Genomic DNA, 25,189 nt, shown 5'->3' on the forward strand with positions numbered 1-25,189 from the left:
ACTTCAAATAACCGTTGAATTGTATGAGTACTGCATTAAGATATAGGCCTTTCTCTCTTCAGCAACGCCTAAAATTGAGAGTGATGGGACCTTTTATTTCTGTATTTGCACAGACATGTTCTGCATTTTCACTGTAAAGTTATTTATTTCTGTGTTCATAGGTTTCAGTTACACCACAGTAAATAGAGAAATCAATTTTGTTCTGTGTAGTTGTGAATATATTATTTTTTCAATATGGCTTATTTGTGGTACTAGCAAAGTCAGGAAGGAGCTACAGGTTTTAAAAATTGTTTAGCCAACCAACATGTATACATAGCAGATATTAGTGAAAACTTGATTAATTTTAAGGTTTGTATGGTTTAGGACTCAAAATACATGAGCACCATGCTGAATATGAATTTCCATTGTTAATAACTTTAGAGTGCAGGTCTTAAAATGTAATGCAAATGCAAATTATCATGCAGACAGGGACCAAATATCATAAGAGACACTATGTTTGCATGAATGTTGAATGAATGTGCTTTTTAAACAAGCATTAGTTATGCTCAATATCAAATACAGAAGCTCATTATAGTTGTTGTGTTTAAGAGTGACATTATGTACAATTCAAGGATTGTGGAAAGGGATGATGACCATGAAAGCTAACTTCCTCCTCATGTTTCCCCAATGAAAATATTGGACAATGTTTTCTGTGATAGAAAACATTGTCAGTACTTTTATTGAGGGCTAGACCATGAATTAAGACCATAAACACTGTCCTGTTAAAAGTGTGTTGGTGATGTTTTCTGTTCACAGTTCCTTATAGATCTTAACCACAAGGAAGCTATAAATATCACTGCCTCCCGAGTGCTAAGTAGCTAAATTCAAATCTGCTGTTCTGTGAGACAAGCCTGAGAGACTAGGTAGTGATTTTAACTAAGAAATCATAAGATAAAATAATTTAAAAATAGCTCAAAACACACCCACAAAGGTACACAGGCAGCCACAAACATGAAACTGGCAGTCACAAGCACAAAGTAGATAAAAATTACATACCACCAATAAATATGTAAAACGACACACTTTGACCGTTGATAAGGAAGTAAAAGGCGGGGCAGAGGTCTCTGTGGTTGTATAAGGCCAAAAAGGAGAAGTGGCTATTTACTTAGTCACTTGCCAATATGACAGAGGACCAGAGGTTACAGAAGGAGGACGTAGTTAAAAATTAAAAGTCAACACCCATGGAATAAAGTTAATATTGGACTGTATCAGCCTAGGCAAGAAGAAATTCTCTGCCGGCCTTAAGTGTTGTTGTCTTTGTCAACACATCAGTGGCTGTACTGAAAATAGAAACTTGAAGTTTATCGGAAGACAACAAAGGAATTTAACAAGCTCACAGTATGTGTGTAGCTTAACAAACCTTCACAATGACGAAGCCTTTATCTTTCAGAATCACCTCAGCCCACTTGCTGCTGTGTGTCTTTCTACTGGGGGTAAGTTTTCTCTTTGCCTTCAGCTTTGATAGTGATCAGACACCTCTGTTCAAAAAAAGGTTACCCTCGACTAAAGGAAACAATAGCGTCAAAACCACAGTGAAGATTTAGAACCATGGTAACAAAGTTTAGACAGTGGGGTTGCGTTGTTTGAAATATCAGTATGTCCAGAAAAAAAAAGGACTTGCACAATTTAAGACTGGTGGAATTTTTTGCATGATGTAATATTGAATTGTTGCTTTACAGCCGTAATCCTTTTTCATTCACTTCCTCAGAGAAACAAGGCACGAATGAGGAAATAACATAATGTAAAACATAAAGGGAGCTTGGCCTCTAGCATTTGTTACTGTATATTTTAGACAAGGTGTAGCTGGATACTGTTTTGCATTATTCTCTCTATATATTAGAAGATATGGAATATTGAATGATATAATATAGTAGGAAATGTAGCCCATGGAAGATATCTCATGTTGCTATTGAGCTCAATTATCTGTATATATTGAAAGTGATTTGTTATCATTTAAAACAAAACAGTGATTGTACAGGTCTGTCTGAATTCATCTTTTTGTCAGCTGTTTTAGTAGCACATTTTCGGTGTCGCACTTGCTATTCTTGGGCATAATTTGCATTTGAAGATCACTGATGTTTCCTCAGAGTTCCTGCACAACCATATCATATAAAGGTGTCAAAAAGTTTTTGTACCTTTAAGAAAAATTGTTGACTGACAAGTAGAGCCGAACACCTTAAGATTTTTTTTAACCTCTCTGACAAGCTAACGTTCACAGTATGTTAGATAATATAATGTAGATACAAGATAATAGCATAAGTTACATTACTTTGGTATACTGAGAGACATTAGAGTTTCCTCAACTGTAGATTCCATTGTCAGATGAACAATGATTCCTATTCTGTTTTTAGGGTATCACTGACTCCAGCACACCATCAGCACCAGGTACAGTGCCAACAGGGACAAGTTCAACAGAAGCCACTTCACTGACAACCCTTTCAACAACAAAACCACGTACGTGTGAGCCGCTGTTGATATGCATTTTTTCATGAATGGATTTTTGTTGGGAAATATAATTGTCGTGACATTTTTCTGTATTTAAATGGCATTCAGTTTCACGATAGGTTCTATTCATCAATACAATAAAACTGCTAATAACCAACCAACACATGATGAGTTTTGAGATTTTGGAGGACTAATATAACTTATTATTGTTGTATTATTGTTTGAGGAAACGAAACAAAACACATTATTTTATCAGGAAAACCCTGTAATTTCTTAAAATCAAATTTTGTTACAGTTTTTCTCCATGTCACATTTCTCCATTTACATTCTACCTCCTCCTAATGGAAAAAAGTTCAATGGTAAGATGTTTTCAGCTGATATAGGCCCAGAACAAAACCCAGCTCAGAGTTCTGTAACAATATCTAATTAAAAGTTTCTTATTAACAGATGGGTGCTGCTCAATGAACATTTTTCTGTTGCTGATGAAATAATGAAATTGAATTAAACTATACTGCAAAAAGGGACAGCAAATAACCCATTATTGTGGTGAAAGTCTCACACTCGACTCTTTCTCTCCAATGAAACTGTCAACTGTTTGTCTTTCAGCTCCTGAAAGTGTGAAGGACGTGAAGGTGTCAACACAAAATGAGACCAGTATAACTCTGATGTGGGACACGGTTAACAACATCTCAACATACTTCCTACAATATAATGACAGCGTTAGTTCGAAGGAGGAAAGTATCAGCGTTTCTCATCAAGAGGCAACTGTTACACATGTGGTCTCCTCACTGACTGCCGGGACAAAATATAGTTTTAAACTCATCACTGCGTTTGCAGAAGTCAACAGCACTGGATACACATTTGAAGCTGTCACTGGTAAGTGATCATTGAGTATACGTTTGGAATGAAGCATTTTGCTTGTGACATGCATGTGAAAGAGAAAGTGCTGTATTTGAAATGATGATTTTGACACACTTTCCAGTTTGTCAGTGGCACAAACCAAATCTTGCAATAGCTAATACAGAGGCGTGATCAAATACTGTATATTTATGAGGCTTAATGTCTTTTTACATTCTAGCTCCTGTTAATGCAAAAGAGTTCAAATCAGTTGGACAAGATGAGACCAGTATAACTCTGCAGTGGGTAAAAGTGGATGACTTCCTCAACTATAAACTTGTGTACAGTGAAGGAGAGATAAATGTCAATGCCTCAGCAGGACATGAACAAGTGGCACACACAATCTCGGGACTCACAAGTGGGACTAAATATGAATTCAGTCTCTTCACTGTGTTTGAAACTGTCAACAGCAGTGGAGTAAGCCTCACTGCAGTCACTGGTAAGACGTTTTTCACCTGATATAGACCAACAAGACCCAGTTCAGAGCTCTGCAGCAATATGTAATTAAAAGTTTCTTATTAACAGATGGGTGCTGCTCACTGAACATTTTTCTGTTGCTGATGAAATAATGGAATTGAATTAAACTATACTGCAAAAAAAGGACAACAAATGACCCATTATTGTGGTGAAAGTCTCACACTCGACTCTTTCTCTCCAATGAAACTGTCCACTGTTTGTCTTTCAGCTCCTAAAAGTGTGAAGGACGTGAAGGTGTCAACACAAAATGAGACCAGTATAACTCTGGTGTGGGACACGGTTAACAACATCTCAACATACTTCCTACAATATGATGACAACGTTAGTTCGAAGGAGGAAAGTATCAGCGTTTCTCATCAAGAGGCATCTGTTACACATGTGGTCTCCTCACTGACTGCCGGGACAAAATATAGTTTTAAACTCACCACTGTGTTTGCAGAAGTCAACAGCACTGGATACACATTTGAAGCTGTCACTGGTAAGTGATCATTGAGTATACGTTTGGAATGAAGCATTTTGCTTGTGACATGCATGTGAAAGAGAAAGTGCTGTATTTGAAATGATGATTTTGACACACTTTCCAGTTTGTCAGTGGCACAAACCAAATCTTGCAAATTGCTAATACAGAGGCGTGATCAAATACTGTATATTTACGAGGCTTAATGTCTTTTTACATTCTAGCTCCTGTTAATGCAAAAGAGTTCAAATCAGTTGGACAAAATGAGACCAGTATAACTCTGCAGTGGGTAAAAGTGGATGACTTCTTCAACTATAAACTTGTGTACAGTGAAGGAGAGATAAATGTCAATGCCTCAGCAGGACATGAACAAGTGACACACACAATCTCGGGACTCACAAATGGGACTAAATATGAATTCAGTCTCTTCACTGTGTTTGAAACTGTCAGCAGCAGTGGAGTAACCCTCACTGCAGTCACTGGTAAGACGTTTTTCACCTGATATAGACCAACAAGACCCAGTTCAGAGCTCTGCAACAATATGTAATTAAACGTTTCTTATTAACAGATGGGTGCTGCTCACTGAACATTTTTCTGTTGCTGATGAAATAATGGAATTGAATTAAACTATACTGCAAGAAAGGACAACAAATGACCCATTATTGTGGTGAAAGTCTCACACTCGACTCTTTCTCTCCAATGAAACTGTCCACTGTTTGTCTTTCAGCTCCTGAAAATGTGGAGGCAGTGAAGGTGTCAACACAAAATGAGACCAGTATAACTCTGATGTGGGACACGGTTAACAACATCTCAACATACTTCCTACAATATAATGACAGCGTTAGTTTGAAGGAGGAAAGTATCAGCGTTTCTCATCAAGAGGCAACTGTTACACATGTGGTCTCCTCACTGACTGCCGGGACAAAATATAGTTTTAAACTCATCACTGTGTTTGCAGAAGTCAACAGCACTGGATACACATTTGAAGCTGTCACTGGTAAGTGATCATTGAGTATACGTTTGGAATGAAGTAGTTTTCTTCATGCATGTGAAAGAGAAAGTGCTGTATTTGAAATGATGATTTTGACACACTTTCCTGTTTGTCAGTGGCACAAATCAAATCTTGCAATAGCTAATACAGAGACATGATTAAATACTGTATATTTACGAGGCTTAATGTCTTTTTACATTCTAGCTCCTCTTAATGCAAAAGAGTTCAAATCAGTTGGACAAAATGAGACCAGTATAACTCTGCAGTGGGTAAAAGTGGATGACTTCCTCAACTATAAACTTGTGTACAGTGAAGGAGAGATAAATGTCAATGCCTCAGCAGGACATGAACAAGTGACACACACAATCTCGGGACTCACAAGTGGGACTAAATATGAATTCAGTCTCTTCACTGTGTTTGAAACTGTCAACAGCAGTGGAGTAAGCCTCACTGCAGTCACTGGTAAGACGTTTTTCACCTGATATAGACCCACAACAAGACCCAGTTCAGATCTCTGCAACAATATGTAATTAAAAGTTATTAACAGATGGGTGCTGCTTACATTGTTTTTGCACATTTTTGTTTGTTGCTGATAAAATAATGGAATTGAATTAAACTATTCATTTGCTAAAAGGGACAACAAATAACCCATTATTGTGGTGAAAGTCTCACACTCGACTCTTTCTCTCCAATGAAACTGTCAACTGTTTGTCTTTCAGCTCCTGAAAGTGTGAAGGACGTGAAGGTGTCAACACAAAATGAGACCAGTATAACTCTGATGTGGGACACGGTTAACAACATCTCAACATACTTCCTACAATATAATGACAGCGTTAGTTCGAAGGAGGAAAGTATCAGCGTTTCTCATCAAGAGGCAACTGTTACACATGTGGTCTCCTCACTGACTGCCGGGACAAAATATAGTTTTAAACTCATCACTGTGTTTGCAGAAGTCAACAGCACTGGATACACATTTGAAGCTGTCACTGGTAAGTGATCATTGAGTATAAGTTTGGAATGAAGCAGTTTTCTTCATGCATATGAAAGAGAAAGTGCTGTATTTGAAATGATGATTTTGACACACTTTCCAGTTTGTCAGTGGCAACAATATGTAACTTAAAGTTTTATGTATGATCAGTGTTGCTTACCTAAGTTTTGAGAAAATATCAGAATGGGATCAAAGTTAAAAGACACAGGACTAAGAGGGACTAATTTTCCTTTATTTCACATTACTTTATATTGTCCTTATAATTCAGAAGAGTTTGCAACAGATTAATAAAATATAATCAGTGTAACACAGCACTGAAAAGGTGTTAAATAGGTGCTAAGAACATGAGTTCAGTGGAACACACAGCAGTGAGTAGATGTGACCTGGACCTGAATGTGACTTGATCATGTACTGACCCCTGTAAATCTCCACAGTTGTCTGACTTGTAAAGGTTCAGTTAGACGATCATAATATATAGACTATTAGACGCTTCTTCATATTCAGGTCCAACTCTTTCCAGATTTGAAACTGATTCCCGAATTAATTCACAAGTGAATGCAGCACCTGTTAAAAATGTGCCTGTTGGAAAAGGGCCAGTTGCTTGGCCTCTGGTATTGTTGCTTGCACCTTTCTGAATTTCACTGACTTGCAGTACTGGACAGCCCCACAGTTCTATACACAGAAGTTCCAGACCCACCGTTTTAGACTGTGTACATGTGGCACCATTTTTTTCCCCTTTAAACAGGAATAGTACTATGGGCCACCAGTTTTAGACTCTTTATTGAGGTGTCCCCAAAACATGAGCCACACCTAAATTATTAATAATGATAATATTCTTTGTTAATAAATGACACTTAATTGACTGGATGTAGGACAAAGACACACTGCACACATGAAAAGCAAAATGTGGAAAAATCAGATGAACATTTGTTGGGATAATTGAAGGACATACAGACAGAGATTCCATCCATTTTAGTTTCAGTGATATGTTGTGTGATTGAAGTTTTTTTTTTCTTTTCATTAGTTCCCTCAATGGTGCCTTTGGTCACTGTGACTGAACGCTCTGTGACCAGCATAACCCTGATGTGGAATGTGACTGTGGACAAAGACTGGAGTTACTTTCTTGAAATGAATGAGGAAAAATTGCTATTTCAACCAAGATCTAGGGATGTTGTGTCACATTCATTCACTTCTCTCCAGCCTGGAACGGAGTATCCATTCAGCGTGATCACAATGTTCTCTGGACTCAACAGCACTGCTTATAAAGACTTCACATTGACAGGTATATACAGAATGTTGTCATTAAATATTATTCTATATGAATAATACCATCTTGTTCCACATGTTATTTTACAAAGAGCTGGTTCTGGCAAACTTGAGTGAGTATACATATTTTTTGGATTGGATCATTTGTAAACAACTAACAAATGAAGGCTTTTGTCTGCAATTATTTTCTCATTTCAGCCATAAACTGTGCCACTGTAACCTGGCATTTAACTAACTCATCGATCCATGGAATGATTGAAGGCTTGTTCACTTTTGCGACAGCCACTTATGAATCAAAAGAACTTCTCAGTCCTGGAGGCAGCAATGTGTCATTCACTGGCCTTTACCCTGGTGCAACCTATGAGGTGTCTCTTGTGTATGAAAGAAATTCCAAACGATTTCAACAGTGTAGCCACAACCTGACAATCAGTGAGTACAAATTTGTGTTTTCTCATAAACTGAATATTTGTCCGCATTTACCATAGAAATAATGTGAAGTACTAACAATAACTTCCTTTATCAATATTTTAGTAATGAAGATTTCAACTCACTTTAGCCATACTTGTGGGAGGTGCCCTGTACATTCATGTAATTACGTTTTTCTGTGTGTTTTGAAAATACCTTTTAATCACATGCCAGAAGTTAACAGTGCTATTTGAAATATTTCTATGTGATTATATGGGCTGCAACTTTAATTATTTTCAATATCAATTCATTTATTAATAATTCCATCAGTTAACCGCCACGAGCACCCAGCATCCAGAGTGGTGTCTTCAAATTTCTTTTCCGACCTACAGTCAAACCCCCAAAATATTCAATGTACTCAACATATAAAAGAGATAAAAGCAGCAAACCCTCACTTTTGTAAAGCCAAAACAATGGAATTTTTGTGACTCGAAAATCAGGTGTGTAAGATTAAGGGGGATATATTCACAAATTTTGTTGCCACTATAGATTCTCAGGCAGGCTTGGATGTGGAGGGTGAGGTGAGGGGAGTTCAGCCGGTAGCAGTCTGCAACCTCGCTGCCACTACAGAAATCCTACACACTGTTTTTTTAAGCTATTAACTGTCATTATGGTTCTTCGTAAGTTTCTGTGGCCTGACTAATTGTTTGAATGAATGATTGTTTTCAAGAGTACATCATTTGGCATTATTGTATTATGTTGGACTAATTATTTTTGATGGGTATAAAAGGCTACTTGAATTTTTTCAGGGGAATGCAGATTTTTAAACAATCATTTTTATCAAATGTGTGTGTCTGTAGTTTAGAAATTCACTGAGTTGATATGTGTTCTTTGTGATTGTACTGTAAAAGCATCTTTCTACTTGTTTTACTCAGTTCCTCCAGATTTAAGTGCTCGCTGTGAGTATTTGGCAGCTGGATATTCTGCCTTAATTGTCTTGAATAAAATGGACGGTGTGTGGAATGCAGTGAAGTTGGACATGAATGGGGAAAATTGCACAGTGAATAAAACACAGCAAATCGAAGTACATGGATTACAACCCGCCAAAACATATGAAGTGTCTTTAGCTTCACTGTCCAAAGGTGGAACGAGTTCCCCACCATTTGTTTTTTTGTGTTCTACTGATCCAAGGGGTGAGTATGTGTGTGTGTGTTTCCTTATTTTAGAAATAAGTTATCATCGGAAGTAAAGAGTGTGACTATGATGTAACTAGAGACTGCTCTGTTGTGTTGCAAATGTTCTTTATTACATATCATTTAATCCAGACTTTACTCCCTATAGGAGTCATTGCAGGGTCAGTATTTGCTGTGCTGCTTTTTGGTGCCCTGGTCGGTCTGTTTATTCTCATTTTGCATAAAAGACCAGATATTATCAGGTTGGTGATGCCTCAGTGACTGTAGTTACATTATCTCACTGAAATGTACTCATCAGACTCAATCAGTGAACCTCTTTGCTTCTAACCCACAGCAGAAAAAAAGCATTCATTGGTGGTTCCAAACTATCTAAAAAGTGCAAGTAAGTATAGATTTCCTCATCTCTTCATAATGGCAACTGCCACTGTCAGTTCCCTACATTGTGCTAAGAAAGAGAAAATTAGGTCTTAATTAGTTCGATAATTTGTTTCTTAACCATGCATGAAAAATACACTACGATTAATGTCGTTATTTATTCTGTAATATTTATGTATTTTCAATTCTCTGACATATAATGAGATATAATTCAACTTTTCTTTTGGGGGTTTTGTTTTTTTCAGAGCTATTTCTGTGGCGAAGTTTCCAGACCACTTCTACCAGTTAAGTGAGGACGAGAACAGGGGTTTCAGCCTGGAATATGAGGTGCATAAAGAAGTTAGCTGGCTTTTGTTCTTCCCCTGCTATGACTTCCTACTTCTATACAGGACTGTAAAACTGTGTGTCTATAGTTGTGGTATTGTTTCATGCATTTTCCATTGACCTTTGTCTCAATGGCATGCCGTGTCATCTGGCAACTGTCATGAAGAGCCTCAGTCCTGTTGGCACAGAGCAGACACGAAAGGAAGCTCTTCTACCTGAGAACAAAGCCAGGAATCGTTTCACCAATGTTCTTCCATGTAAGCCGTGTGTCCTCTGACACTGTACCATGCTATCAGGAGCAATAAAGACTCATAAAATGCTCTGGGTCCACTGACTCATTCTAGCTGTGTTGTCATCTTCTGTTTTCTCCTTACAGATGACTGGTGTCGGGTGAAGCTCACTACATCAAATTCCAATGGGACTTCCGACTACATTAATGCTAGTTACATGCCAGTAAGTATTACTTGATGACTGACATTCATTTAATAAGCTCTTTCTGTAATAGTTGTCATGGTTTTATAAAAATATTGATTCAACAGTTAAAAAAAAAATCCTTCAGTAAAAACAGATTTGAGAAGCTGGAACCATTCACTATCTGGATTGCAGTTGCCTCACTTGCACATAAATGGTTGCTAAAACATCTTGTTCACACGCAGACATGTAGCCATTCATGTTGACTTTATATGATCTCATGAGCATGAAACGGTGTTGTATTTCATAGTGAGTGATGCAGGACCTATGAAAGCTTGAAAAGTGTACGTATTAATTTGGACAATTGCTTCTCAGGGCTACAACAGCAACAGAGAGTACATTGCCACTCAGGGTCCTCTGCCCTCCACAGTCAATGATTTCTGGAGGATGGTCTGGGAACAAAGAGTGAGAGGCATTGTCATGGTAACCAACTGTACTGAGGGAGGACGGGTGAGTTCCCAGGAAGATTTGAGTATCTTTTCTTGCCAGATTTCAAGGGAAGTGCAAATATAGTGAGCCGTTATTAATTATTTGCTCTTATAGCTATTGTGCCTTTAAATGGTGACATATTACGTGTCACAGCTCTCTAGTTCTATGTGTTTTCTGTGGGTTTTTCGCTCTCCACAGAGAACTGACACAGATCTAGGACTGCTGTTCATTGGCACATTTTGGGCTATTGCTACAAGTACGTTGCTGCAACTTCACGAACCTAATTTTGCATTTTTTGAATGTTTTCGAATCTTAGACTAAGTGTGAACGATACTGGCCTGCAGACAGTGAGCCCTGCCTGCATGGAGAGCTGCTGGTCACCATGAAATCTGAGCAGCAGGAGCCCAACTGGACACTGAGGGAATTTTGGATGAAACATGTATGAAACCTTTGTACATTTTTATGGTGTTAATAAATACTAAATAGGCTGGGTATTAATATATTTCCAAGTCACAAAGCACAACAAAGTGAATGTAAAATGTGAATAGAAAATATTAGGTATTTTACTGTAAATGTCGGAAGAGAAGCTTGTTTGAGTTTACACATATTTGCTTTTAAAAGACGATGATTCTCGCCAAATTATCAGTTACCAACCACTATTTTCATTTGGGACATAGACCTGCAGTGTATGAATTCCTATATTTAAATCTTTCTCACAGAACAACACCTCAGAGAAGCGCATAGTGAAACATTTTCACTTCACTGCCTGGCCTGACCACGGAGTCCCACAGAGCACAGAGGTCCTGATCCAGTTCAGAGGACTGGTGCGACAGCACATACAGAGAGATGGAGCAGGAGTACCAACTGTGGTTCACTGCAGGTACAAAACAAGTGCTTGTTTTGAGAGTAACCTATGCTATTTGTTGGCCACTTTTATATGAAAACCACTTAAAGGTAACAAAAAGAATCAGACAAAAGGTCAACTGAATAGCTTACTGCAATTCTATCTTATGATGTAACCATCAGCATTAGCTGATGATGACTATCACACCTCTACACTAACTGCTTAACTTTTACTGTGTGTGTCTCTCTCTCAGTGCTGGAGTGGGGAGGACAGGCACTATCATCGCCCTGGACGTGCTGCTTCAGCAGCTAGTGAAAGACAGAGAAGTTGGCATTAATGCCTTTGTGCACAAGATGAGACTGAGTCGACCACACATGGTGCAGACAGAGGTAAAACTCGAGTTCTCATAAAGCTGCTTCATATATTTAAGTTGCTGATACAGTACAAGCACTGATACTGGAGCATAAGTAAGCTATGCTTAGATTGCCATGGAGTTGCTTATTTTCATCCTTTAAAAAACATACATGTGAAATTGTCTTTTCTCCTGTCCCATTGAAACTTTACCAAGTTTCAAATTATTTTATAAACCAAAAATCGACACTTAAAAACAGCTCCAATGTCATGACTGTTATTTATAAGTCATTGTAGCAAGATCCCAGTCATTTTGAAAGTAAAACATGATTTCAATCATGGGTTGTGCTACTTATATTTGAGGGCCACACCTTGACATAGTATGCGAGGTAATACTGCTTTGTCTAAGTGATGTGAAATCTTGCTTTCACATTAATGTTGGCTCACTATGCTAAGGAGTGTTTATATGCATTTACAGTCATTGCCACACTGAATTTGAATAATTCCAACCACAAAGACATGGCTTACATTACTAGGAAACTCATTAACATTTAACCCTGTGGCAATACTGCATACAAGGAAGTGCCAGCCAGAATAAAAAAAAAAAAAAAAAAATTTATATATATATATGCACTCTACACAAGTTCTGCTTTTCAAATGACCAGCAATTGTGATTCGTTTCTTTTCAGTCCCAGTATGTTTTCTTGCACCAGTGCATCATGGACTGTCTGAAGGCAAATGAGAAGACAGAAGAGAACATATATGAGAATGCAGACATGATATATGCCAATGCCACTGCACTCCGAGAGTTTCACCAAACTGCCTAAACGAAATGAGATTGTCAGCCCTGTAGTCAGTCTTTTGTGCACTTAAAAACTACTAAAGAAAAAAACTTCTAAAGTCTACAAACTATATTTTGTTGGAAACTGTAAATATGAAAAACACAAGTTTTTATTTACTGCACAGCACACTTGATATTTTATTTAACTTGAATTTTTGTTCCTCTCATTTACCAAATGTATATTATTATCATCATTATTATTATGTGAGGGAACAAAAAGTCCAGATGACTGAAGAATGTTTTCAAATTCTCATGTTCAGAAACATGAGAAAAAGACAGAAAAGAATGAGTTTCTATTTGTGCAAGAAATAAAATATTTTTATTAACAAAAATACCTGGAAAAGTTTTTAAAAAGTCTGCAAACGACATGAAAAACCCAGTACGCTGTCACATTTACATGTTGGTGTCAAACTGTCACAGAACAGCAACTCGCTCCAAACTGTGTATTAATCTATAAATCATTATAAGATGGGTTTCGGTTCCGGTGTTTGTTCTTAACTATCAGTATGTCAATGATCCTCTTTGCTTCTCAGAGCAAACACGACCACTCTGCTCACACCTTCTCTTCTGTGACGCGTGTACTCAGTGCATCCTCGCTTCTGGAGTCAACAGAGAAGTGATTATCGATGAGTTCTTGTCTGGCTTTTAGGGCCTCGGGGTTGATTTCTACTGCCACTAAATGCTGCTTGCCTGGAAGCAGACGCTCAATTTTGCCAGTTGCAGGCGGGGGAGGGACGGAGAACTTCTGAGCAATGTTGTGCAGGACGCAGCAGGCCTTGATAATGTTGGACTTTTTGTTCAAAGAGCCTTCTTGTGCAAAACCAAGTTGCATCAAACACCTGAAACGCCTCTTCATGGAGCCGAGCGTTGTCCGCATGACGTTGTGGATCTTTGCGTGGGCCGCGTTGAAGCGGGTCTCCTTGACATTTGTGGGATCTGACACAGGAGTCAAGACATGTTTGCTCAGGTGGTAACCTTTTCCACCTTTAAGAAAGACAAGAGTATGCTATTAATACAACATCAGAGACACAAGACCACTGAAATGCTAATCCTAAAGACTGTAATGTAAAATAATACAGATGAAACTAAACACATAGTATGGATTGTGGAGGGTACAATCCAACCTTGCAGGGTACAGTCTGCCAGATATTGGCTACACAAAGTTGAGAAGCTGATCTGTGCACCTACTCAAAGTAAACCAGCGTGATTACAGCTGATGTGAGCGCTGTGTCTAGAAGACAAAACAATATGTTTATGAGCTGAAGAGACACTGTGAGTGAGTGTGTGTGTGTGTGTGTGTGTGTGTGTGGGGGGGGGGGGGGGTAATTTTACACTGAAATTCAGTAAAAACACACCACACACAGGCTGAGCATCACTTAGCAAGCACATTGTTTATGTATACCGGAGAGAGCTTACCAATAACCCAGTATGATCCGTGCTGTTCCTCCTCCATCTCCCTTCCTTTGAACGATGACTCCCACATTTCCTGCTCAAACGTGCTACCCACACAGCACTTTTCAACACTCAGTATGTTGCCGTCGGAGTCGCAAATCATCTGGCTCACCACAGAGGTGTAACCCAGAGTGTTGACAAAAGACCTGAAAGAGTCCTTCTCATAGGGAGAAGCTCTGATCTTAAAGTGAGCAGGAGCCAGGACGCCGAGCACGTTGGGGATCCCGCATAATTTCTCTGTGGTGAAGGCGACACTGGCTTTGGCTTCCTCCATTTGTGGGAATGAGATGAATTGATCGGACATCCCCGCGATGACCCCGGACACGGTGCTGATGACCGCGGGGCACTCGGTCTGCCTCAGCCCGACTCTCTGCTGGACGTCAGCGGAGGAGAGTCCGTGTGCGTAATAGTTCAGGGCCACCATGACCATCGCGTCCACTGACTGCGCGGGTTTCTTTAAAGCGACTTCCCTCATGCGGGTGCGTACAGAGTCTGCGATGAAAGCGATGCAGGGTCTGGTGAGGTGGAAAACCTGGAACAAAGCTTCGTCGTCGAACTCGTCGAAACAGCACGGAGCCCCGCTGTCCACTTCGCTATGCCCCAGGAGCTCATCCTGGACCGCCAGCCACACCGGCAGGGCGAAGGCCATTTGTTTACACCATGGAAGTTTTCAATCGAAGCTCACTGCATGAACTGCATGATAAATTGTACCGCGGAAGCACCGTCTTCTTCTTGAAGGCTTTGGTAGTGCACAAAGCTGTTAATTGTTCATTATCGCCGCTCAGTGGACAGGAGTAGAAACTACAAACCAATGCACATGTGGTTAAATAAATAAGGGGAAATCGTGTAATTAAGTTGCATTTCCTGCAGATTTACCAACAATTTATATATTACAGTTTAAAATACACAGTTTTTAACATGGACACCTCACCCAACACTGTCAAATATAAATCCTGCACACTGTTTTTACTCTATATCGACATGTATGCATGCATATACTGTACATAACCACCCACTTGATGTGTATCCATTTAGTATTTATGTTTCTACACTATCTATTTGTTTACAATTTGCCAAAAATCGGTGCTGTTGACAGGTTTACTTATTGCAATATGCTAAAGATAATTGTCATTTGATTACCAATAACCCTTGTGACATTCAGTGACTTTCCAGTACAAATTTCTTCCTAATCTGTCAGTTATTGTTTTGCACAGAGAACTTCTACACAGGTTAGGAAGAAGTGATGAGTTCCCCCTGCTGTAAAAATGAAAATTGTGGTCTGCTGGGGCGGTAGGAGCTCTGAGGGTGACAGAAAAATACTGAACAAACTAGTCAGGTGAGCTGGCTCTGTACTAGACTGTCCACTGGACACCATCGAGGAGGTGGATGAGAGATGGAAACAACACCATTTCCGCAGTGTGGGATCAATTAAGCTATATATTATTATTTTTTTAATTAAATACATCAACCTACATAATCTGGCACTGAGTTGTACATATACTTTGCAGGTCCAGCTGGGATTCAGACTGATCAGATTTTTCAATGTTTTGTATTGACCTCTTGTCTTATGCGGCATTAATATTGTAAGTTTGAATCAGGACATTTCAACCAGGCAGTAAACCGCTCCAGAGCCTGTGATTTGTGGCAAATTCACCCAAATTTCAAGCAGCTGATTGCAAGGTGAGAATCCTCCCCTTAAAAACTCAAAATACAACAGAACATCAAGATATCACACCTTATTTATTTCATATAACAAAGTTATCAAAAGTGCAGTCATTGCATAAAGCATAAATATATCTAAAAAGTATGTAATCTATTGAAGATAATCATAGTCTACCTTTTTTAGTGCAAGCTTCTCTGACAATAGGTTAATTTGTTCGTGATATTGTGTTGCATCACATTCAGCATATCACTGTTATTAACCTGCACTTAGGACATGATTTTGTCCATACAGATGTGTATCAGAAAAAAGTAAATTCCCTCAATACATCTTTGCCTCCATGGTGCAATGTTTCTGAATAAATAAAGCATCATCCTTCTTTTATAAACAAAGGGTAAACAGTGACACCACAATAAGTCCCCAGCAGCTTCACTTCTATTCTACCACCAGCTAAAATCAGTTTCTGCTTGTTATTGCTTCGGCGACATATAGAACATTTCGTTGACTTGACTAATGGGAACATCTCTCAGTCTCGGTATTCCCCCCTTGTGGCAGCCTTCTGCCCTCTGGCCTTGAGCGTACACATCTGTGAAAAAAAGCAGACATTCAAGGGCGTCAGGATCAGGAAACTTATGCCTTCATGAGAAAACTTCAAATCTGAGGGTTTTAATCAGTAGGTTTTGTGGTAAAAATGCTAATAGAATATAAAATTAGTGTTGCCACATGGGTGCATTGTCACCTGACCAGCAGTTCACAGTTAGCCTAAGGCAACGTCCTCACCTGTGACGTTGTCCACGGAGTCAAGCGGAGCCGTGTTGTTCATGTTCACTCCAAACAGCAACACCATCGTGATCGTCAGTGCAACCAGCAGATAGATTGGCACAGCGAGAGCCCAATATCTACACAAGACAAAATGTGTAAGTGTATTTCCTGAGTCACACAGTTTCATTTCGCAGTCAAGAGAAGGAAAACGGTATTGGATAACTACTATCTGATCATACATTTCTACTTACTTTTGAGGCCAGTAAGTGAGTCCTATTGAATGAAGCCACTCCTCTGGTATAAATGCCCAAAGACAATACAGAACTGTGGAGAGAAGGAGGATGCTGAACTGCAGACATGGCTGACAGGGTTTTTTGTTTGAATATCTATTCACAGTGTTTGACACTGAGAAATTAATGACTGGACTTCTCTCCACTTACTTTGCATGCACTGCCAGTGTTACTGCATGGATTTACAATGATCATAACCTGACAGTGAGTGTGTTAAATGACTACAAATGGCTCTTTTTTTTTTTACGATTTTTTAAAGTTAATCTCTTGAGTATTTAAGTGTATTTCCAAAATTTCACTGACAAAAAGGACAATTTTTCAATAAATGAAATGAACAATCACTGTACTTTAATGAAAAAATGGAAGACAGCCTACTTCCCACAGCATCACACACAAATATATAAACGTTTTTGTAAGTGTTGCCTTTTCTTAATTGACAACATGCAAAAAATGTTATAGTTTTAGCTAAAGGCATATTACTTCATTTATGCTGTTGTATTTTGCTTAATTAGATAAAAGATTATATATAAATAGATATGTAAACATGCTATTCAGTTCACTTAAAGTATCTGGTGGACTGATCATTTTAACACTGACGTGTTTAATATTTTAATATTGGCACAATGAAATAACAATATTTCACTTACAGAAGCCAAACTGCGAGCCAAGGAAGAGAACAAACCCATAAATGGCCCTCTCAGGCAGGGGAGAGGGAGAGTTTTCCACCATGATCTGAAACCACAACAAAAAACAAAAATAACATGAAACCGTGGTGTAATTCAAGAAATCTGCAAAGCTTCAGACCCAAAGTTAGCAAGAGTTCACGCTACATACTTATGTCTAAGTTTGGTTAACAGCTAGTAGCTGTTACAAGCCTACAGACAAAATCCAGATGTGTCCCTCGCAAAAACGCTACCAGATATTTTCCTTTAAACGCATATGAACTGAGCTTTGTGTATTTACCAAGATGTCATGGAAATATGCGACGCGACGTATTTATCCAAAATGTGTTTTTTTAAAGGTTACCATCAACATTTACCAAGCAGCTATTTCTCTTTAGCTGTCAAACATCGTCGATCAATTAGCTTTCCTACGTATTGTCCAACGTCATATTCGGTCCGATGTCAAAACGTCAAATGTTTGCCGCAACGTCAGTACCGCATTTGAAATAAGAAGTACAACAAACAGCAAAACATCTTTTTTAATGTGTAAACAGATTACAAAAAGTAAGTGTACTCGTATTGTTAGTCGCTGCATTGTTTAGCTGCGTAACTAACTAGACGTTACTATTATGCTATGGTACCATGTTTTTGTCGGACTCATTTGGCTGCTACACATCTCGGAAATACACATTTCAGCATGGCTTCGAAGTCGCAGCGATGTAAGTCACCAGTGAGTCATTTTCTTCGCAGTTAAGGACAATATCCAAACATTTTTTCGGCGTCTTTGTGGCTACACGGTAAACTTATTTCGGGGAAGCATTTGTGGGTGAAACGTTAACGTTAACATTACATGATAACCCAAATGACGGAGCTCTGACGGTCCGGCGTGGCTGAGGACGGACACAGACTTTACAGACTTTTAAAAATAACACAATACGGCAACGAAAGTGGCCATAATGTCAAAGGTGAAGGCAAAGAAGACGGACTCTCCTGCTAAAACACGACGACCCAAATCTACGGAGCAAAATAACACAGCGAAACAGAAAAGAAAACAGTGGATGAAGCAGAAGTACAGAAAGAAAAAGCCTCCCCCCAAGGACCAAAAAAAGGCTAAAGCTCAGCACACGCTGCCCCCAAAAGATGCCCAACAGTTTTCTGCTAACTGGAAATTATTCCAAGAGGTTTGTGATTAGCAGACTTTGATCTCTGTAGCATATTAACAAGTTCACATGTCTTATCTGTGTATTAGATTTTCTTACTTTCTGTACTTCTCTGAGATTGTTCACAACTTTGCTAAACTTTCCACAGACTCTAAAGGCCAGTCAACCCGAGAAGAAGCAGCCGGTGGCGCCGAAACACCAGAATGGTGCTCTTCAAAAAAAGGGGGCTAAGGAAAATTCTGCTAAAAATATTTCCAAGAATAGTGTCGGCCCCAGGGAGACAGACGCTGGGAAAAAAGTGAAGCACAAAACAGTTCCTAACCGTGCCGTCCACAGGGACTCTCAGGTGAACTCGAAGGCTCCGGGCGTCTCAGAGACAAAACAGCCAGCTGCTCCAAAAAGGAAAAATGACAGCGAAAGGCCAAACGTCAAGCGAGCAGCCAAGAAAAAGAAGTGTGTGGTTGAGGAGATGAAACCTACAGAGTGAGTGCACAGCACTAGCTTCTGCTAATATTTAGGTCAATAAGATCCGTGGCAGCTGACTTCATCTTGTCCTGTGATTTTGTAGGGCCGACCTTTGGTTCGATGACGTAGACCCGGACGACATCGAGGCAGCAATGGGACCAGAGGCGGCCGAGATCATGAGGAAGAAGCAGGGCATCCACAAGAACAAGGATACAGAGAAAGCCCTGGTCAAGGAGAATGCCTTTGATGGGTGAGTGACAGCAAAGTGTCCTTTAGTCGCCCTGCGGGTTTGCTTCAAGAGAATTCATGTCATACTGGTGAAAAAGTGTCATAACAGATTGTTAACATTTCACATTGACATTTCAGAAATATTCAACAAACGTTCCCAGTTTTAACTCCTCGGGCAGGTTGCCATAGTAATGATGACTGTCTTCCCTTATAACCCTGTTTGCCACCCGTTAGCCTCACCAGAGCTGTGGCCATTGATTGCGAAATGGTGGGAGTCGGTCCTACAGGAGAGGACAGCATCGTGGCTCGCGTGTCCCTCGTGAACCAGTTTGGGAAATGCATCTATGACAAACATGTCAAACCCACAGAGAAGGTGACAGACTACAGGACGGCCTTCAGTGGCGTCCGACCAGAAGACATCAAAAATGGTGAGCCATGAAAGCGGTCGTAATGGAAAAACTGAAACGAGTCGTCATTAGTTGCTTTGAAATAGTCTCTGTGTGCTGTCATGCCATAATTCCTCCTCCATGTTTCTCTCACCGCAGGAGAGGATGTAGCGATTGTGCAGAGGGAGGTTGCTGAGATCTTGCAAGGCAGAATAGTGGTTGGACACGCCATACACAATGACTTAAAGGTAGGCTGGATGTAATATCTGCGACGGAACTGAAACAATGTCATGTCAAACAGTTTCTGAACCAATCATTAACTCCCGTTTCAGATTTTACTCTTGGATCATCCAAGAAAGTACATCCGGGACACTCAGAAGTACAAACCTTTTAAGGAGGCTGTAAAGGTACGTCTACGACTTTAAAGTCACCTTACCATGTACATGTGGACCCAAAATACCCCACAGAGTGCTTGACCCTATTCTCTCACTCTTTTTTTTTTTTTTTTTTAGAGTGGTCGACCCTCGCTGAAACTTCTCTGTAAAAAAATACTCAACGTTGATGTCCAACAGGGCGAACATTCATCTGTAAGTCACCGACACATCAAACACGACTCCCACTTCTTGTTTTTGAAAGGTGACAGGGCCACTGCCTCTGTGAAACACACCATCTTTAACCAATCGCCCCCTCTCTCTTCCACTGTTGCTCCCAGGTCCAAGACGCACAGGCCACCATGAGGCTGTACACACTGGTGAAAAAACAGTGGGAATCACAGATTAAAGCCAAGCAGAAGAATAAAGCCTCAGATTAGAAGAATGAGAGAAAGCCCAAGAGTGAAACAAAGGAATGATCAAAGGTTTGGGTTCGTCTCTGGACGACAAAAACCACCAGGAGACCTTTTTAAAAGTAACAGATGCTGAACACTTCCAAGCTTATGTTAGATCTATCGCAACAAAAACAAACCACGAAGAATAACAATGAAAACGACAGCTGTCCACCGGTGTGGCTTTGGCAGCCTCAGCTCCTCAGGCGCAATATTTCAGGACGTGAACGATTATTTTGGCTGATTTGGCAAGCCTTACATAAACCCAGGAGTGCTCTGCTAGAACATCTGGAGAGAGAGAATAAGTTCTGCGAGAACAAGGCCTCTTTATGTACACTGATCCTTTCAGCCATTTCCTCCTCAAGTATTCCAGGACGTTATTTCACAATATCTTATTCCCAGAAGATGGAGGCAGATGTTCAAATCACACAACATCCACTTTCCCCTCTGGAGTGCTCTCGAGAACTCTGAATCATTTGTCTACTATTGCACAAGACGTTGCCAACATTTTGTTCTTGTGTTATGGTTCCAGTGTTATATACATTTTTTTTCCCGTTCTTTGGTCTCTCATTGGTTTGTAATAACTTGGTTCCCTGGTTGCCTTAGAAGCTGTTTGTTTTAAGAAGTATGAATAAAACAGATATTCTTTCTATGTATCTATAGAGCAATTATTGTTTATAGAAGCAGCGGTACTGCTTATGTGAAAGACAGAAGTCAACCTGTCCTTTAATGGAACACTCTAATGTGGAATATCCAAAATCTGCTCCTTATGGAGGTTTATGCTCGTGTTTTCTGTAATCTGCTGCTCTAGTGATCCACAAAATGTTTGGAACCATGTTCGCAGTGTGTCTTGTGGCGTGTTAACATCACCTTGCTCTTGATGATGCTGGTCTACAATGGTATAGTTTTGCTGGACTATTGACTGCCTCAAACACAAGCAAGACTCGTCCAAGCCAGGCTTTCTCAGATGACCCTACACTTGAATTTCACAAGACTTATCTTTCAGATTGCGGCTTCTCGTAGCGAGGTTGTGTAAGTGCGTCTTGTGCACCAACTCCAGTGTTAGAGTGAAAGATTTAGGCTCCGCAGTGTGTCGGTGTGATTTGCTAGCTGTGTTTGATGGAGGAGGGGTCCCTCTGAAACCTTGGTCAGAAGAGTCGAGGCTCTAAATAAAGCTCTTAAATTATGGAGCCCGATCAGATTCTGGAGGTCTTAGGTGGATGAAAACTGAAAAAAAAAAAATTCTGATGAACACACTAGAGTGACGGGTGCCCTTCAGTTTCTGAGAGGTGAATCTCCGGATTGTTTCTGCTTGAAATGCGAGTGTATTTTTATGGAAATGGCTGCAAATGTACCGCGCCCAGATTTACATATACTTTTAATATGATTGTAAGTTTCATCCATGCCTGAATGTGGTGTTAATTTGGGTTCTTTTTTTTTTTTTTTTTTTTTTTTTTTCAATCACAGTGATGAAGTAAGAATTTAGGCTCCCTGTGTGCCAACTATGTGTCGGGAGTGATTTGCTGGCCAGAGGCTGATGCACGGTGTGCCCCACATTGATGAAATGAAACTGACGCCCTTGGTGTGCAGCCTCCGGGCTCTAAATTAGGCTCTATATGCAGCTGGGTCAGACGCTGTGAAGGCCTCTGGCCAATGAAAAGCAGCACAGCAAACCTCAGTGTAAGTTTAGATGCAGGAGTCGACTCATGCACTGATAGAAGACTTTTTAGAGATGGAGCTTAACAGTGTTTTGTTGGAGTTGGAGGTGGTTTGAGGGAGGATACTATCCATCTTGTTAGCAAAATGACTAAAATGCATGGCCCCTATTAACCTTTGAAACCTCAGCAGCCTAACTGTGCTGTTGGTAAGTCAGTGGCGCTGTCTTGGTCCTGAAGTGGTGGATTTATAATTGCACTTTTTCTCTTAGTCCTACCCTTCTGCCTGTTTCACCTCGAATCTAAACATTTTTCTAAACTATATCATACAAATACTCAATTCTTTGCTATATTGTATCTTAAATACTCTGTGGCGTGGTCTCATCTTCATAATCAAAGTGACAAGTAGCAGCGTGTAGCTCGTGCATCAGAGCAGCAGAGATGATTCCCCGCTGATCTCCCCACATGCTCAGCCAACTGTTCATTTATGTAATGTCTCCCCCTTGTGGTTAAAGAGTGAAAGATCATCCAGCATGTAGTAAGTGTAATACAGGTACAGAGATTAGTTGAAAGTGTGATAATTTCTTTACTGGGTTAGCAGATTAATTGAGAATTAGAGTCACCTGAATTATTATTCCAAGGATGATTTTGATGATGTCGGCATCACTTGTCTTTGTATTGAGGCCACTTTGTCTGGATGTTAACCAGGAGGAAGTCAGAGAGACTGGGGCCCTGTTACACTGATAAATAATGAAAGCTAAGAGCAGCCTTTTAAGGAGGAAGGCTCAAGTTAAGACTCACTCATCATCCAGTTTAGGCTGGATTTATCAGAGGGAGCTACAGACTGGTCGTTGTGGTTGTTTAAGGTGGTTGCTAAAAATGATCACTATTTGTGAATCCATAAGATTTGTTGGATTTAGTTGGGCGACTCATTTTACACTGAACTGGAAACAGCTCCGATGAACCTCGCCGTAAATAGCCGCGCTATCCGTCTGGACGTGGCCGGAGCCAGGGAAGTCCTGAGAGCCCACCGACAATCTGTTCATTGTTGTCATCCAACATTTGACAAAAGCAGAGCTGCCGCTTCCTGGCAATCTAGATACTTTTAACAGAAATCAAACACACAAGGGGGTGGACAGAATAACATGAACATGAATACAGTTTTGCAGCCCACAGAGAACATTCCAAGAGATATCAACCCCTTTCATCATCAACTGTGTGTATGTGTGGGAATATTTCTCCACAGACAAATTTGAGGTAGTTTTTTCTTTTCACGCCACTTCTACTACACTTCTCCTTCGCTACATTTCAGAGGGGAATATTGTACTTTTAATGTACTTTAGTTACTTTACAGATTTAGATCTTTCATGCGGAACATGCAAAGAGTTTATAAGAGGCAATGCTTTGCTGTAGTTTTTTTTTTTTAGGATTACAGGGAATAACCAGGTTTTTCACCATGTTCCATGTAAACATAGATCAATACCCGGATACTGCTAATATACATGTAAACATACTCGGTGGGAGTAGGCTGAATATTAGAAATATGCAGTATATAATACAACAGCACAACCTCCAGCCTCGTAAATGACCTTGACGCTGGTTCAAAACATTTCTAAAATGTCTGAGGGATCATGGAGCCTTTTTTTACACTGACCCCTTCAGTCGTTTCTTCATTAAATGTTTCCAGACGTCATTTCACAATATCTCATTCCCAGAAACGGAGGCAGGTGTCCAAATCATGCAACATCCACTGTCCTCTCTGGAGTGCTCTTGAGAACGCATCATTTGTCCACTCTCACATGAGCCGTTGCCAACATTCTGTTCTTGCATTTGACCCCAGTATCATTTAAACAGTTTTTTTTATATATCTTTGGTATCTTTCATGACTTAGTCTGTAGTAATTTGGTTTCCTGGTTGCCTTAGAAGTTGTGTGTTTTAAAAGTTATAAATGAAACACAAGATAAGTTCTTTTATATGTAGTTATATTGCAATTATTGTTTGTAAAACTCTTTTTCAGTGATGCAGTTTTTATGAAAGACCAAAGTGGACCTATCCAGGTCCATCATCCTGTCCTTTCCTGTCATGACCAAAACCAGGATAAGACTAAAAACTGAAATACTAATGTGCATGTAAACATTCAGCAGGAAAGTTGAATTAAAACCTTTCTTAAACAGTCTTAACAAAACCCATATATGAGAACTTTCTTGAAGTCAGGCTATATTGATGGGCTTATGAATTAGGCTGCATTAGCTTCAGCTAGATGTGCGTAATAAACTGAGAACTGGGTGTATTATGAAAGTTTTTCTTCTACAAACAAAAGACGTAAAACCACAGACAGAATAAACTCTTGATTCTCTCTGAATTTCAGCATTAATTAGATTAAATGTTTAAGGCAACTAAACTTTTGAATCAGTACAGTACAGTTTCTTTAATTTGCCTTTAGAAAAGTGATCTGACCTTTATGCTACATTGGAAACTGCTCAGTTGCAGCTCAAAAGAAAAAAAAAAACAAAAAAACAGCGGATGTGGCCGCTGCCAGAGTTGTCCTGGCGGACATGTCCCAGATGTGTTTGTTTCTGTCATTCAAAACTTCACACCTGCCAAGCGAGCAAACATTAAGAATGATGACTGCCAGGAAAGTGAGTCATTACTCAAGAGAACTTTGGCCAAAGACATGACTTTATTGTTAAGACATGCGAGCTCTTCTGCGCAGTATTTATTAAGCCACACAGCGTTGCAGTGATCATTCGCTCGATGCTCCATCCATCCTCGTGCTTCCTTTGTGGCTCCGCATTGAGATGCCTTACAGGTGAGTAGAATAGAACACGTTCTGTTCTATTCAGTTAGATATTG

At 39.7% G+C, this 25,189-nt stretch overlaps 5 protein-coding genes across 11 annotated transcripts in view; 3 read left to right on the top strand and 2 right to left on the bottom strand.

Annotated features, from left to right (window-relative positions):
* The first annotated feature begins 1,165 nt into the window (after window positions 1–1,165).
* LOC121624421 (receptor-type tyrosine-protein phosphatase beta-like) lies at window positions 1,166–13,207 on the top strand. Of its 5 annotated transcripts, none has more exons than XM_041962037.1 (22): window positions 1,166–1,472; window positions 2,391–2,493; window positions 3,091–3,360; window positions 3,563–3,820; window positions 4,067–4,336; window positions 4,540–4,797; window positions 5,043–5,312; window positions 5,511–5,768; window positions 6,026–6,295; window positions 7,319–7,576; window positions 7,759–7,989; window positions 8,901–9,158; window positions 9,307–9,400; window positions 9,496–9,540; window positions 9,779–9,860; window positions 10,024–10,114; window positions 10,234–10,310; window positions 10,644–10,778; window positions 11,074–11,196; window positions 11,477–11,637; window positions 11,855–11,990; window positions 12,642–13,206. In XM_041962037.1, the coding sequence occupies exons 1-22, from the start codon at window positions 1,407–1,409 to the stop codon at window positions 12,777–12,779; spliced, it is 3,852 nt and encodes a 1,283-aa protein (XP_041817971.1). In that variant the 5' UTR covers window positions 1,166–1,406; the 3' UTR covers window positions 12,780–13,206. The 5 variants fall into 5 exon arrangements, with proteins under 5 accessions (XP_041817971.1, XP_041817970.1, XP_041817973.1 ...); XM_041962036.1 differs by having other exon boundaries at window positions 9,493–9,540; window positions 12,642–13,205; XM_041962039.1 differs by lacking the exon at window positions 5,511–5,768 and having other exon boundaries at window positions 9,493–9,540; window positions 12,642–13,207.
* Window positions 12,641–14,947, bottom strand: si:dkey-197c15.6 (putative nuclease HARBI1). Its single transcript, XM_041962042.1, has 2 exons — window positions 14,210–14,947; window positions 12,641–13,777 (listed from the first exon to the last, which is right to left on the bottom strand). Exons 1-2 carry the CDS (start codon window positions 14,892–14,894, stop codon window positions 13,347–13,349), a joined length of 1,116 nt encoding a protein of 371 aa, XP_041817976.1. The 5' UTR covers window positions 14,895–14,947; the 3' UTR covers window positions 12,641–13,346.
* Window positions 14,948–15,966: 1,019 nt separating this feature from the next.
* Window positions 15,967–18,048, bottom strand: LOC121625042 (phosphatidylinositol glycan anchor biosynthesis, class P). Of its 2 annotated transcripts, none has more exons than XM_041963071.1 (5): window positions 17,921–18,048; window positions 17,605–17,689; window positions 16,919–16,991; window positions 16,686–16,804; window positions 15,967–16,491 (listed from the first exon to the last, which is right to left on the bottom strand). In XM_041963071.1, the coding sequence occupies exons 2-5, from the start codon at window positions 17,684–17,686 to the stop codon at window positions 16,376–16,378; spliced, it is 390 nt and encodes a 129-aa protein (XP_041819005.1). In that variant the 5' UTR covers window positions 17,687–17,689; window positions 17,921–18,048; the 3' UTR covers window positions 15,967–16,375. The 2 variants fall into 2 exon arrangements, with proteins under 2 accessions (XP_041819005.1, XP_041819006.1); XM_041963072.1 differs by lacking the exon at window positions 17,921–18,048 and adding an exon at window positions 17,792–17,907.
* Window positions 18,049–18,311: 263 nt separating this feature from the next.
* Window positions 18,312–21,331, top strand: rexo4 (REX4 homolog, 3'-5' exonuclease). The gene is made up of 8 exons (XM_041962964.1): window positions 18,312–18,800; window positions 18,928–19,262; window positions 19,348–19,494; window positions 19,707–19,900; window positions 20,018–20,106; window positions 20,191–20,265; window positions 20,371–20,445; window positions 20,571–21,331. Exons 1-8 carry the CDS (start codon window positions 18,576–18,578, stop codon window positions 20,667–20,669), a joined length of 1,239 nt encoding a protein of 412 aa, XP_041818898.1. The 5' UTR covers window positions 18,312–18,575; the 3' UTR covers window positions 20,670–21,331.
* Window positions 21,332–25,097: 3,766 nt separating this feature from the next.
* Window positions 25,098–25,189, top strand: part of LOC121624553 (potassium voltage-gated channel subfamily C member 1-like) — a 47,378-nt gene continuing 47,286 nt past the window's right edge. For both annotated transcript variants that reach the window (XM_041962314.1, XM_041962313.1), the window contains exon 1: window positions 25,098–25,145. In XM_041962314.1, the coding sequence (XP_041818248.1) occupies window positions 25,135–25,145 (11 nt within the window). In that variant the 5' untranslated portion in view covers window positions 25,098–25,134. The remainder of the gene's footprint in view (window positions 25,146–25,189) is intronic.

The sequence above is a fragment of the Chelmon rostratus genome, chromosome 21 (genome assembly GCF_017976325.1).
Source record: "Chelmon rostratus isolate fCheRos1 chromosome 21, fCheRos1.pri, whole genome shotgun sequence".
NCBI classification, from domain to species: domain Eukaryota; kingdom Metazoa; phylum Chordata; class Actinopteri; order Chaetodontiformes; family Chaetodontidae; genus Chelmon; species Chelmon rostratus.

Excerpts from the sequence above, each read along its gene's own strand:
- LOC121625042 (XM_041963071.1), bottom strand. The coding sequence starts at position 17,686 with ATGGTGGAAAACTCTCCCTCTCCCCTGCCTGAGAGGGCCATTTATGGG. Across the intron at positions 16,992-17,604 it reads TGGCTCGCAGTTTGGCTTCT|TTCTGTATTGTCTTTGGGCA; the intron begins GTAAGTGAAATA and ends TTCTCTCCACAG. Across the intron at positions 16,805-16,918 it reads CTCACTTACTGGCCTCAAAA|ATATTGGGCTCTCGCTGTGC; the intron begins GTAAGTAGAAAT and ends TGTCTTGTGTAG.
- rexo4 (XM_041962964.1), top strand. The coding sequence starts at position 18,576 with ATGTCAAAGGTGAAGGCAAAGAAGACGGACTCTCCTGCTAAAACACGA. Across the intron at positions 18,801-18,927 it reads ACTGGAAATTATTCCAAGAG|ACTCTAAAGGCCAGTCAACC; the intron begins GTTTGTGATTAG and ends AACTTTCCACAG. Across the intron at positions 19,901-20,017 it reads ACCAGAAGACATCAAAAATG|GAGAGGATGTAGCGATTGTG; the intron begins GTGAGCCATGAA and ends CTCTCACCGCAG.
- si:dkey-197c15.6 (XM_041962042.1), bottom strand. The coding sequence starts at position 14,894 with ATGGCCTTCGCCCTGCCGGTGTGGCTGGCGGTCCAGGATGAGCTCCTG. Across the intron at positions 13,778-14,209 it reads CGGATCATACTGGGTTATTG|GTGGAAAAGGTTACCACCTG; the intron begins GTAAGCTCTCTC and ends TCTTTCTTAAAG.
- LOC121624421 (XM_041962036.1), top strand. The coding sequence starts at position 1,407 with ATGACGAAGCCTTTATCTTTCAGAATCACCTCAGCCCACTTGCTGCTG. Across the intron at positions 4,798-5,042 it reads AACCCTCACTGCAGTCACTG|CTCCTGAAAATGTGGAGGCA; the intron begins GTAAGACGTTTT and ends TTTGTCTTTCAG. Across the intron at positions 10,779-11,073 it reads ACTGTACTGAGGGAGGACGG|ACTAAGTGTGAACGATACTG; the intron begins GTGAGTTCCCAG and ends TTCGAATCTTAG.